Source organism: Gavia stellata, chromosome 4 (assembly GCF_030936135.1).
Source record: "Gavia stellata isolate bGavSte3 chromosome 4, bGavSte3.hap2, whole genome shotgun sequence".
Taxonomy (NCBI): Eukaryota; Metazoa; Chordata; class Aves; order Gaviiformes; family Gaviidae; genus Gavia; species Gavia stellata.
The window spans coordinates 56761898-56776489 of NC_082597.1; the positions used below are offsets into that span (position 1 = coordinate 56761898).

The 14592-nt window shown below is 40.5% G+C and overlaps 1 protein-coding gene across 3 annotated transcripts in view; it reads left to right on the plus strand.

Moving 5' to 3' along the window:
• The window catches only part of ST13 (ST13 Hsp70 interacting protein), a 31467-nt gene extending 21900 nt beyond the window's left edge, over window positions 1–9567 (plus strand). For 2 of the 3 annotated variants that reach the window (XM_059816385.1, XM_059816387.1), the window contains exons 11-12: window positions 3312–3394; window positions 7700–9567. In XM_059816385.1, coding sequence (XP_059672368.1) covers window positions 3312–3394; window positions 7700–7828 — 212 coding nt within the window. In that variant the 3' untranslated portion in view covers window positions 7829–9567. Of the gene's footprint in view, window positions 1–3300; window positions 3395–7699 lie in introns of all 3 variants that reach the window. The other variant, XM_059816386.1, reaches the window with a different exon arrangement.
• The last annotated feature ends 5025 nt before the right edge of the window (window positions 9568–14592 follow it).

Genomic DNA, 14592 nt, shown 5'->3' on the forward strand with positions numbered 1-14592 from the left:
ACACTGTGCACTGGTGTCCACTAGAGCTCTTTACTCCAGTGGGGTTGATGTGCCAGGCCATTGAATCCACACAGTCCAGTAAACCCGGTTGCCCCTTTCTTCTGCCTGGTTGAAGGCAGGGCCCCTCTATTCCTGGTCTGAGTCTTCATTACTTGGTTTTTGTAACTGCAAAACAGAAGTCCCTTCATCAGGATCAAAAGTACGGTCATCCCTTCTACTCTGCCCAGCAGACACTGGAGCACTAATTTTCCTGGATGGATGCTTTTTGGCTGTTGTTTTTCCTTGCAGTTCCTGTACCTGAGCTTCTAGTCTCCAGGTAGGTTCACCATCCCACTTCCTCATGTCCTCCCCCTGGTCACACAGGAAGAACCACAGGGTTGCACGTGGTGTGCGCCACCGGTACCCTTTCCCTTGAACAGGAAAAGGCTGATCTTAATAGCTGAGACTTTGGTTGGAGTGCATGAGGAAAACCTACCCTTCTGGGCTTGCTCAAACATTTTTTGGGCCAGTCTGTGTCTGTCCACAGCTGAGACACAGGCATGCATGGAGGGAGCAAGATTATGTTTGTATTCTCAGAGTTGTCTGGCCAGTTCATCTATAGTTGGTGCCTCAGTGTCTGTCCAGCTCATTATTGCCAGAGTGTAGGTGTATGATGTCGCTGCATTTCATACAAACTTTCACCACATGGACCACATGCACCGGATTTCATCTGGGTCTTTGGATGCCTGGTTATTATAGATCACCTCCAACATGGCTAATTCCCTCAGATACTGGATGCCCCCATCAATGTTGGTCCATTTCCTTCGGGAATTTGCAGGTTCTTCCTTGAAGGGATACCTGTCCTTCACACTTGACAGGAGTCGCCACCAAAGACTGAGGACTCCTGCCTTTTTTCCAATCCCTTTGTTAATGGCCTTGTCCTTAGCAAGGGATCCCAGCTGCCGGGCTTCCTTACCCTCTAATTCCTGACTACTGGCCCCAATATCCCAGCATCGAAGCAACCAGCTGAGAATTAGCTCACCTGGTTGACGACTAAAATCTTATCGCTTATCTCACAGCTCACTTAGGGATAGGGATCAGGTGGTTTCTGTCTCATTTACCATTTCAGTCTCTTTCTCCTCCTGTTCTTCTGACTGCTGTGCCATAGAACAGGCTGCCTCTTCTGATTCTTTCTCCTGCTTCCTTTTAGGAGAAGCTTCTTCATCCCTTACTAAATGAGTTGACTTCCACTTCCATTGTTTCTTTTTAGTTATAGGGGCGACTGATACGGTGCCTGGTTTAGCCACAGCGTCTGTTGGTTTGTTTTCCGTCTCTTCTCCCTGAGGGTGCTGCATAATACTGAGCAGTGTTTGGTAGATACTGGCCAGTGCCCAGCACAGTGCTGTAAGTTGTGCCTCTTTGGAATAGCCACGGCTTTTTTTTTTTTTTCCCCAAACATTCTATCACTTCATCAGGATCCTGTAGTTATTCAGGAGTGAAGCTCCAGGCCATTGGAGGTGAGAAGTTCTCTAGGTACCTGCCCATATTCTCCCACATGCCGTGCCACCTATGACCATACTCTCACGGAGCCTGGGTCATATTCTTAAATTGCTTGTTAACCTTAGACAAAACCAAAGCAATATTTCTAAGAAATACCAATAGAAGTATTTTAACTACCCAAGGATGTTCAAGTTCGTGAGAAGTCATTGTAACAAGGGAGACAACATCACAGAAGAAGGTAGCAAGGGTGCGGTTCTGTATTTCCTCCACAAAAAACCTCTCAGAGGAAGAAGTATAATTGTTAGATGTCTCCATGAGATGGTACCTGAAGTACAGTAATGGCTTCAGTACAGGGACCAAATACCAGATTAAGCTCAAGGTCAGTGTTTTAATAACAGATCTCCCAGGCTAAAACATCACTAATCACTGCAGAACACAGCAAACCGCAAAAGCCAACACCAATCTTTAACAGGTACAGACAAAAAAAAGAGCATGGTGCAGATTAAATAAACTAATGTCGAGAACAGATGAATCAATGTGGTGACCTGCAAATGTTAAGAGATGTAAATCCCTTCTAATATGCTCTGTTCAATCTGTTATTATCTCAAGCCCTTCGAGACCCATGTTGGGCGCCAAAAAGGATTGTCGTGGTTTAACCCTAGCCGGCAACTAAGCACCACACAGCTGCTTGCTCACTCCCCTCCCTGCCCCAGCAGGGTGGGGGAGAGAATCAGAAAAGTTAGAGTGAGAAAGCTCGTGGGCTGAGATAAGAAGAGTTTAATAAATGAAATAAAATAATAACTATGATAATGGTAATAATAATAAAAATTGTAATGAAAAGGAAAATAACAACAACAACAAAAAAACCCCAAGAAAGACAAGTGATGCAAATGAAAACAATTGCTCACCACCCCTCTGACCGATACCCAGCCTGTTCCCAAAGCAGCAGTCTCCTGGCCAGCTTTCCCTCTAGTTTCTATACTGAGCATGACATCATATGGTATGGAATATCCCTTTGATCAATTAGGCTCAGCTGTCCCGACTATGTCCCCTCCCAACTTCTTGTGCACCCCCAGCCTACTTGCTGGTGGGGTGGTGTGAGAAGCCGAAAAGGCCTTGACTCTGTGTAAGCACTGCTCAGCAGTAATGAAAACATCACTGTATTATCAACACTGTTTTCAGCACAAATCCAAAACACAGCCCCGTACTAGCTACTATGAAGAAAATTAACTCTACCCCAGCCAAAACCAGCACAGGCAGGCTGTGTGCATGCTCGAACCGGATCAGCTCTTCAGGGGAACCAAATAGAGACCATATCTACCCTGCTCAGCGTAGCTGGGGTAACTGCCAATTAAGGATTCAGAACCAGAACCTCAAGTATTTTGCTTCAGGGATTTTTCTTTTTTTTCCTCTGGTGGTACAATTTTTTCAAACCTGAAGTTCCCACCAAACATGGAAATGTACCTGGGACATACTACTACTGATCTGCTTTTGCCCTGAATCGTTCACCCCAGGCATTCAAACTCCTTATGTTCCTGGGCTTGAGACCTACCTGATTTAAGTTAACCAGAAAAATAACTGTATCTGTGTACAAGGTGCTAGAACCTGACACTCATTACAAGCCTCCTATTCAATTGGGTTGAAATGGATGAAATAAGATGTAGTTCTTCACAGAAAGAGAAGATGAAGACCCTGCTTTCCATTCAGTGGACCAGCTGTAGCCTTATTAGAGGTGTGGCAAAGGAAGTATGCCTTTGTCTCTCTCAGTGAGCCTCCTGTATAGATGAATTAAATGTTTTTCATCATGCATTCCTCTTGTCTTGGGTTTTCAGGTGGATTTCCTTGGGCTGTGCCTGGAGGTATGCCAGGTCTCAATGAGATTCTCAGTGATCCAGAGGTCCTTGTGGCTGTGCAGGTGAGTATTTGTTAAAATCAAAGCTCAATGTTCTGAATGAGGGAAGAATGCCTATGAGCTAAGGGAAGGAAGAAAGATGTGACCTTCTGGATAGCAATGGATGCTAGCTTATTTCTGTTGTGAAATTCTCTCCTTGTTTGTGTGGCACCACCAGACTGTCTGGAATCAATGTTAGCTGTTTTTCAAACTGATGGGAGCTTAAAGATGCCCCCCAACCTGCCCCATACTCACCTATGATAGGCAAAACTATGTGCTATATGGAGTTCTTCATCTCTTTTGAGTCTTCTTGAATGGTTATTTTTGACACGGTATAATTCGCTTGCTCCTTTTTTGAGTGCACATACATTGTGGCAAGGTAATTATGCACAAACAAAAAATTATTGTTAGTATTGTTACAACACAATATATTACAATAATATTGAGAAGAGAATTGCCTTTCTTTTAGGAGATTAAGTGTTTGGGTTTTGCCAGAGGCAATGTATCAGAATAGTTTTGCATCTGGCATTTTCTAAATTCATGTTCAGAACGCTTACTTCCCCAGTGGGCTTGATTAATTGCTCAATTAATTAATTGCTCAATGTCATGACTACTTGTTACACAAGAAAAGTATTCCAGCAGATTAAGTAGAACATATCTGACAACATCAGGTTTAAAGGCAGGTGGGCTAGGAAAAATCTGAGCTATATAGTTATATTTGCATACTAATATGATCAAGTATAAAAGTGTCCTGTTACTTTCTCTGGATTGCTGTGGTTAAACTAGAGTTATGTACTGTTCTCAGCTCATCAACAGCTATGATCCCCATCTAAATAAAAGCATCACAAGGGACCCTTATTTGGTATGCCCTGAAATCACAAAAAAGGGCATCACTTCCATGCAAAAATTCATGGCTTCCCTTAATGGTTGCTGGTGTTTGGAAACACACCTTTACTTAGGCTGCCACAGTCAGCAATGTTGACTTGCATGCAAACCATCCAAAAAAAGCCCATGACTTGTAGTTGTATTCATTACCTGGCTAATTTATGGTGTAATACTGGAATTTGAAATTAGAGTTGCTGAAAATGGAGCTTTGAGGTGCAGCTAAATATTAAGCGTTTGCCACATGCCTTTAAGAAGACTCTGTTGCATGCTGATTATATATACCCCAACATGTTATAGGACTCTATACGCAATAATGTGTGTTGATGGTGTTTTCTGATAATGCAGGCAGGCTTTAACATGTAGAACCTGTCAACAAAGCCTTGAGTCTCTTGCTGACCTCTTTGTACAAACTTCACAGCTAGATATGATTTACTCAGCATTTCACCTATGTCTGTACTGTGGACTTTGTGTAAAATGTCCAACTGACTACATTCTGGTCCTGCCTGAGTTGGCAGTGTAAGCTCTAGTCTTAAAAGACAGTAGTTTCTACTGCTTGACTTCTGCTCAGTGCAGCTATGGAATATGTTGATGGATAACGGTAGGTGGCAGCTATTACATAGGTTATCGGATGTGTTACAAAAAAGTCTGAAGATTTTGAATCATGCAAGTCTCTCCCAAATCACTAATCTTAAGATACTATTTTAACTGACAGTGTGTAGAGTCTTTTCATAGTGAGGAGTTATTGCTGAAACTGGAGTATTCTGAGAGTACAGACCTTCTTGTCAATGTCTTTAGACTTAGTGACCATCGTCATCCTGGAGACTATTCTCCATGAGCTAACATTGAAATACGCCTGAGTCTTTTAACATCTCGGTAAACCTTACAACGGTGTGTGCCTGAACATGAGCTGGATTAAACCAGTTACGCGGTCAACTTCAGCTCGTCATCTGTAGAAGCAACCAAAGAACCAGATGCGGCCGCCTATGGGCATGGTTGTAGAAGTTATTGCTCATCATTGGCATAAAGATAAGAATCTCTGCAAACTCGTATAAAAACTTGTTTCTTGATGAAGATTTCTGGTTCCATTACCAGAAGATTTATTGTCTTCAGGATATTTCTCTGTTTTGGTTTTTTTAGTGGTGGCTGATATTAGTCTTTTATGCACAAAAGACTCAAAGTGGCAAAACTTCTGTTGCATTTCTTTTCACAGCTTCTTAACGGTAGTAGTTGTGACCTTTTGCATTGACTTCTAATGCATATTATTTTAGCTCATTTGCCCCTAAGCTTTTTAGTCTCCAGAAGAATTGGCTGAAATTTTTGTGTGTGTGTTTCTCTTACTTTACTATTTTGACTATCTGGAGGGTTCTGTAATACTTCCTATCTTGCATGTGCAACTGCTTTCTCTGGACACAACATGACATTTGTGTTTTGGAGAGCTGTCATGGGTCAAATGTAAGTTCTTTCAAAAGGAGTGATGTGTAAGATGAACCTATGGATTCCTTATTTGACATGTAGTCATATGTTAGACCCAGACTTCCACCAAAATGTGTAAGTTGGAAATAAGAATAGTGATAACTTTTTGCTTAGAAGTATTTTTCATCCTTCTGCAACTAAAGACTAGAGCATTCGAAAACTCAATGTTTCACTAATGCTGTTTATACAGTGGTTCCCATTTCACCTTATGTACTAAATATTTCCCTATGGAAGTGTTGATATCCTCAGTCTTAAACTTTATTCTGATGATACTGCTCATCAATGTGAAACCTTGGATGTGTTAAACATTTTTATAAACACAGTCTAAGGCTGAGGGCTTCCAGGGAGTTGCACAAGTACAGAATAATTTACTTGCTGTGAATTTATAGGACCACAAAACACGTAGCATAAAATTGGATATTTAGCATTCATTTATGTGTGCTTTGACACAAGCCAGTGACTAAGCTTACTCAGCTTTTTGTTCCAGATTCATGTAAGGGGAAAACACAGATTTAACAACACGACATGATCTTTATAGTTGTATGCCCTATTTTGAAATTGGAAATTCATGAAGTTTGATGTTGTGAAAGTCGTCTTTTTTTTCTTTTCTCCACTGTACAGGATTCCTATGCAAATATATCTATTTAGTGTCTGTTTTCTAAACTTCAGTATCCTATTTTTCATAGACTTTGCTGATTCCCTTTTGTGAGAGAGACAAAACACTTGTAAATCCTTCTAACAAAAGATAAGACTTGACTCTTGGTTCCCAACATGTATAAAACATGATTGAACCAGGTGGATGATTTCAGCGGAGTCCACACCTACCAACCGTAATTTCGGATCAGACTTGTTAAACAGCTTTTGTCTGTGTCTGATGCTAGAATAGGCAGAGGGTGGTGTTACTTAGCACAGACAACTCTGAGGACACTAGTTGGCTGTTGATGGTTTCCAAAGAACACATCTGCAGTAGCCATGGCCTAGAAGTCCAGGGAAGATTGTATCTTTCAGTGAAACTACTTAAATGTGCTAGAAAGAACAGCAAATGAAATTACAGCTGATGCAGATGATTTGCATTGGACATAATAAACTGCTTGCACTTTAGCTGGATTAAAGAAAACTTTAATCTTTGCAGAAGTTGCTTATAATGGAAACCTTTTTCCAGGCTGAGATGTAAAATCAGTCTATACAGATTTATTAAAGGGCACTGTTCAAAACATGCACATGTAAAATGAGTAAAACCAATTTTAGTTTAATGGAGGCCAAAGGTGTGCTAGAAGTACAGAAAAAAGTATTAATGCTTCTCATACTAAATAGAGAAGATGAAGCTGGTATTCTTTTGACCACTGACTTTAATGTATATGTGAATGTATTTATTAACTGCAACACAGTAGTGTGATGAGAGATAAGAAGATTCTCTTCCAGTGTGATTTCTCAAAGGAGGTGGGGAATGACTGAGAATTAGATGCATTTTTAAAAGCCAAACATTGCCACATCATCTGCCCACAGTCCAGCAGATTAAAGTTTCTGCTGCTAGAAGGAACAGAGGTGAAAGGGATGAGTAGCAGCTATTGCTCAGAGGAGGGTTGTCCTGTCATGCGTGCTACACACATAGAGCTCCTGCCTCCTTCAAAATGCATTTGAAGGTGCCTGAATAGAAATAATCCAGTAGGTGTGGCTGTGTTTCATGGCTCCTGTTCCGGAGAAAAAGAACTCTTATCTTATCCCCCTTCTCACACATTGCGCTGTTCCTCTAACAAGTTCAGTAATGACACTCTGCTGTTTACTGATGCAGCATTAACAGCATGCACTATATCATTGGGTTTTCTTTAGAGACCTCTTGCCCAAAACTCTAATACAGTCTTGTCATGTGAAAAGCTGAGCAAGGCTAGACTCATGTTGGAACCACATAACCTCTAGCTTTTGTAGACTTGGTTTATAAATGCCCTAATTTTTTCGCTTTTTGTCCTGCAGGATCCAGAAGTTATGGCTGCATTCCAAGATGTTGCCCAGAACCCAGCAAATATGTCCAAGTACCAGAACAATCCAAAGGTCATGAATCTCATCAGTAAATTGTCTGCCAAATTTGGCAGTAAACCGTAATATCCCTGTTTCTTAAAAATCATAGCTGAATAGAAAGGATTGGATTTGGCTAACCAGTGTTGCAATAAAACAAACCATTGTACCTCTGATCTTCTTAAGAAGAGAAATGGGGTGTTCTGAAGAGAACTGCTCTCTAGCCCCAAGCATTGACTTTATTAAATGATTGGTTTATAGCACTCAAATTATATCAGATGACCTAGTTTAAACCATCCCTCCTTGTCCAAGAATCGTAACCTTTTATTATAAGCATTGCAGACAGTTTCCTTTGAACGCTCCTGTAAGAAATCGTAATATTCCAGGAGTGTAAGATAAAAATGTGCTTTTGTGTTATTTTGGATTTGTTTTTAATTACTCTCAGTGAGCAAAGAGGAAGGAACTTTAACAGTTGAAGTCTGTCTTAATCCCCTTAGGACAGAAAAGTTGGCCTAGTCACAAATAGAAAAGGTGGGACAAGTCTGAAGAATTAACCGGATAAAGGAATTGTCTGCAAATACAAGTCCTTATGTTTTTTTTAAATGGGTGACTGACTTTATGTAGCTATTAAAATTACCAGTGTAACCATGCTAGCTAGTTACACACTGGAACTTCTGGCAGTACTGCAAATTGTGTAATACTTTGATCACTGCAATTGTGCAGCAAAGATACAGTCCTATCCTTTGCACAACCTGGCACAACCTTTGCAGAGGCCACAGAGGTTTTTGTTCCTTGCTCAATTCTTGTCCAGCACCTTTACGTAATATTTTTTTTATCAGTCTGGGTATGGGAGAGCAGCTTATTGTCTGTGCTTGTGCTCTTGTCCTTTCCCAGTTGGCAGGTCCTCAGCTGGTTGCACTCACCCTTCCTTGGGGCCATGCTTACCAGGTTTCATCTATTTGGAAACTTTAGGGAAGGAATCTTGTTCCCATCACTACCTCTGTCCCACTGAATGCAAGCCATCCAGAACATGTAAATGCAGAGTTATAAATCAGTGAAGGGGAGAATATCCAACAAAATTGCAGCTCTGGGTTCTGAGTAGGTTTGAGTCCTTACATGCTTACTGATTAAAATTTCTTGGCCAAAGTCCTGCTGTCTCTTTAGAGGTGATGACTATTCCTTCACCGCATACTGTAGTCTTCCATCTTTCCTTGTATCCTTTCCTTTAAAAAAAAACCCAAAAAACAACAAACCCCCCAAAAAACAAAACAAAAAGCTGTTGTCGTGGTTTCATACTTCCATGTTTTTGAGGCTGGTGATATGGAGGAAAAGGTGAAGTGATTGGAGCAGACACAACATTCTTCTAACACTTGTGGATTAACAGCATGGATATCCTTAATGTAGCGTCTGTGCTGATCATGTTCAGTTGATTTGTCTATCAATAAAGATAGTTGTTGCTTCTGTTTGTCTTAGCTAAAACATTATCTTTCTGTGGAAAAATGACCATAGTTACCTGTTCACCACTTGAGTCTCAATATTTGTGTTACTTTTTTGTAATTCTGTATCTTAAGCCATAACTGATGTTACCATTTTTAAATAAATCTGGATTGGTGTAGGAACTCAACAACAGTTAGAAAAAATAAATCCCCAAATGCTTTTTCTCATACTAGTGAACCTGCAGAATGAAATGTGAATCTTTTTGCTTAAGAAATATAGTTCTGAATACTTCTCTTAGCCTTTAAAAATAAAGTATGGTTTTGAAAAATAAAGCTTTTTGGGTTTGTGTAACTTTCTGATAAATCCTATTTTATTTAAATTAAATGTGGAAGTGCTTCAATTAAGCTGTGTATATAACTTGTGATTTAAATTGGAACTAAATGCTTAAGGGCTTGTCTTCATGACCAAATGAACTCAAGTTATGATTGTGTGTTGCAGTGTGCCTGGCTTTTGGTCATACTCTTGATCTGTTCCCAAGAGGAGATACTTGAAGTAGGTCATCTCTCAGTATAGGCTGAAATTCGACTTCTTCATTCAGGCTGGTGCATATGTGCTGTGCATGCATTAGAACATCGTGAATTTATTCCCTACGGTTTCCTGTTACTCCATCCTAGATGTTTGTGTGTGTCTACTCATGACTAGTCAAAAGTAGGAAGTTGCTGCTAGCTAGTAGAAATGGCCATATCTGTGTCCTGGCTGCTGGCTTACACATCAGTTGCCCTTATTCAGAGCTGATTGACTCAAGAAAAACATTCTCCCTAATTTTGATGTTAGCATTAGCAATCAATCTAGCTGAATTGTTGTGATCCTTTGGGAATGCACATCCCATGACTTTGGCGTGTGGGTTTTTTTGTTTTTAATGTTATCTGGTAAGTTGATTGAGGAGATGTCTGGACCTCATCTCAGTTCCGAAAGTTGGCATGTGGACATCTAAGCAGCTAACTTGGTTTGAAAAGAAGTGCAAGTGCAGAAAGTTAGCTGCCCAGGAGATCAGCAAAGATGGTAAGTTCCAAATGTGGGATATAAGTAGCTATATGAGGAAGTTGTTATTTTGTTCAGTGCTTGCTCCAGTCTTTACTGGCAGCTCCTTCAGGTTATTTGCTTCCATTGCAGCAGAGAGCAGGGGTGGTTCTTACAAGTACAGTGGCAGTAATCAACTTAGCTGACAATTTAACTAAAAACACTTGAGCTGAGTGTGTATCAATGGTTCAGCTAGCACAGTGTAGCATCTGAGGTGCTGACTTAAGTTCAGGTGTGCATTTCTGCCCTTGAAGCAAGTCATGTACTGCACTGCTTGGCCAATCCAGTGCCACAGATTGATGATCTGGTCTGCCAGAGTACGATGATATACCTGCAGCTGACTGGTAGTAAAGGGTTGTAGACCTATTACATTGTGTGTGTCACTTTGAGCGACTAGTCTCTGTGGTTCAGCTGTGGTGCCCTAAGGGAAAACGGGAAATGTCAGGTCAGATGCCACTTCCAGACTGCACTACTTCACAGTGAGCCCTGTTGCATAGTAAGGTGGAGAATGCAAGGCTTGGTGCCTGTCTCATAATTTACCATTTATCTTTTTTTAATCTCTCTCGCTTCAGTGTTGGGCTGTGAATAAAAGCCATTTGTCCAAGTGGCTTGGTTTGTCTTTGTTGGAAGGCAATGATCAGATGGGCAGGAACCAGACTGTCTCAAAGTCGGATGAAGGCAGGTGGGACAAGACTGGGCAGAGCAGTGATAGGCTGGAGGCAGAATGGGTCAATAAATGAGTATTAAAAAGCCATGTAAAAGTAAAACCATGAAATAGAAACAGCTTGTTGCAAGTGGCCAGCAGTAGTATCTGTAGTTTAAAATAACTCTCTTTAAATGCCACTTTTTTGTTGTTTGTTATCTTCAGGGCCTTTGCATAAAGCTCGTACAAGCCACACTTGTGTATGCCCATGCATCCCTCTTTCGTGAGATGTAAGAGCAAACAATATTGTTACGGGAGCTTGTAGCACCTGCTGTCTGAGCAGAATCCTTCACCCAAAGGGATGGGAGGTTGTGGATGTAGTCAGGGTGAGTTGGAGCCAGGTCAGCTTTGGCATGTACCTTCCTGTGGATTGTGGCACACTCCCAACTGGAAGTGTTTGGAGCCCCTTTGAAATCCCACAGGGCATTTAGGCTGAGGGATACTGCAGTGCTTTCAGGGTTGTACGGCAAGCAGGTTCTTGGAATGGTGGTAGAGGCTAGAGGGTTGTTTCCTTTCATTGGCTGCAGGGTAGTCTGATGGTGGCTGGTATCAGTACAGAAGTGGATTGGCATCCTTGTGCAGGAGGGTGAATCACTAGGAAAATGATAGCAGTATTTTCTTCCGATGTCTAGAGAAAGGTGCCTCATGAACGTTAATTGGAGCATTGCAGAGGTGGGACTCAACCTTACTCCATACATGACTGAGTGAGGGCAGCATTGTAGAAAAGTAATTCTGGATTACCAAAGAGCTGAAATGGAATAAAAGTGGCAACCTCCAACTGGATGCAGAGACCAATACATTGAGTACTACAGGACAAGTCATACGAGGTCAGTAGTATGATATAAGCAAATGCAAATACAGGGGAAGCAGGAAGAGTTTTAATGTGACAAAGAAACAAAGCAGGTCAGGTGGTGGCTGGTGGAGCAACAAAAAGATACAGGTGACTTTGGGCTACAAATAATTGAACACCTTGTGAATCAGAGCTTAGGTAAGTCACATTCTCCTGGTGTGGTCCTCACAAACAGGAGCTTTATGTGAGACAAACCTTCCTTCACCCCCACTGACTGGAGGTCCTACTGAATGTAAATACCCAGGACTTTCCTGTAAATCTGAATCTTGATGACTAACCAAATCAAGATGTTAACTTGTAATCTTGCTAACGAAATGTTACTACTGTACCTGTCTTTGATGTACAAATATGCTTTTGAAATGTATATTCTAGATGGATGGTCTCAGACAAGCTTAACATCTTGTCAATAAAGAAATGTATTTGCAGACTGCGCTACGACTCTTTTTGTAAAGTAAGTGGGTAACAAACTTTGGCACCTTTGTTGTTGCACACATTTACTAAAACCACGATTTTTTTAATATACAAACATTACAGTGACTACAAGGAATACAAGTTGCTACTAGGTGTAAATAAATAAAATGTGAAAGATTACAGGATTGGGAGTAGCAGTTTATCTTGGAATTTCTTCCTGAAGTACAGTAGCTGAAACAGTCATGGTAAGCATAATTTGTATAAAACAAAGGTATTCAGAAAGAAAAGGTACTTATTTGTGAACTATAAAGTAAATAACAAGGAGGTGAGGTCTAAATCAGTTAATAGCAAGGGAATTCGATTATTGAAACCTTTCGTTTCCTACATCTAATGTTCTCACTTTGGAGGGTAAGAGGTTCTAGCAATGAGTTAGTTTGCATCTTGCATTTCACAAAGAAAAGGATCATAGCAGAAAAGCAGACCAGTCACCTAACAACCAGTGCGGTGTTTAATAAAAATAGCTTTTAAAATAGGCTGAAGGTACAAGTTATTAGGAAGTCATCAGAATTAGATGGAAAAATATCAAGGTGGTATATTGAGAACGAAGTGGCTGAGCTGCTGCCAACTGCGCTGCCTCTCGTTAGAGATTCATGCTGAAGCTCAGCCACTAGTGTGTAGTTCTCATCTGGAAAAGGACCAAGTGCCACCTGTGCTTTCTTATTTCAGATTTTTAAAAAAGGATCTAAAATAATGGCTTATTGTGATCAGTTTATAAGGAAAAATGAACACACCTGTTCTAAAAGAAGATTTGCTCTAGGTTTTTTGTGTGTTACCCACAACAAGGAAAACTGCTTGAGAAAACAGATTTTCAGAAGCCATTTTGTAATCCATTATATTTTTTCTTCAGTCTCTTGGGTGAAAACTTTTCAAACCAGAAGAAATAAAAATCAAAACTGGAATGAATTACTAGCCTTTTTGGAAAAAAACCCAAGACCACAAAAATGTGCAATTAGAGCAGATGTTAGACATCTATCAAGTGCCTGGGAAAAAAAAACATTAAGGCACCAAAATTTTTGTTTTGACAATTACTTAGTCTATGTAAAACTAAAGGTGGCTAAGGAACATTTGGTCTGAACTAGTAAGGCTGTTGAACAAGTAGCATGATAGCAGATTAAATTTAATAATGGCAAATGCAAGTAATTTAAACTGAAAAACATTTCAACTTCTCTGATGTCCTTGGGCCTAGATGAAGTACCAAGGGCAAACTCCACGGCATTCCAGAGGTTCAGTCAGAATCTGTTCAGTTATCTAACAAGCAAAGCGCACGCACACACGTACTTAAGAAATGGGGTTTTTAATACGTTTGTAATTACAGTGCTTTATTCTGGAATAGGCAGGTCTTTCCATGGTATTATACTTAAGCCTGATCTTGGTAAGTTTGTGTGATCAAACATTGCGCTATTTAAGGAATTTAAATTGTCAGCATATGCAGTCTCATTTGTTAATCTCTAGTTGCTTTAATCCATGATGCACTGGGAGTATGATCCAGTTTATCAACCTCTTCTGAAAGATAAGTTTTGCAACAGATTCAAAAAGTCCTTTTGAAAGTAGTAATTAAATCTGTCTAAACATGTTTTCAGTCTCTAATGAATTGAATTTCAAAGCAAAAAAAAGGAGATGTGCCTTTTTTAATTTTTTTTTTGTAAATTAATGTTAGAACAAGGAGAGTAGTAGGGTAAAATTGGTTTAAGTTCAGAGTTCATCCTTTATTTGCTAAGGTAAGACATTGTGCAGAGGCAGTAAATTTGACCTCTGGAGTCACCAACAATGTCCTCATTCTCTGTCATGAATCGAAAACAAAGCTGTGGGCTGGCCACAGAAAATCTGTCAAGGCTACAGTTTCTCAAGATCTGTTACCTCCTTGTACAGGCATCTACAGAATTAAAATTCTGCAAACAAGACAGATAACAGATGGTAAGACATGACCTCAACTCCTTAGTTCCTGAGAAGATATGGCCTAGCACAGTTCTCAAGGTTTGCACAGCAGGGCTGGTTTCAGTCAGGCCTACTTGTCAGTGATGACCAAACCAAAGTACCGTTCACTCAGTCACAGTGGGTGCACCTGTCACAGGGAATCTTACTAAAAGGCTGGATATTAGGAAAAATTTCTTTACTGAGAGAGTGGTGAGACACTGGAATAAGCCGCCCAGGGAAGTGGTGGAGTCACCATCCCTGGAGGTGTTCAAGGAACGTGTGGATGAGGCATTGTGGGACATGGTTTAGTGGGCATGGTGGTGTTGGGTCGATGGTTGGACTTGATGATCTTACAGGTCTTTTCCAACCATAGTGATTCTGTGATTTTGTGATTCC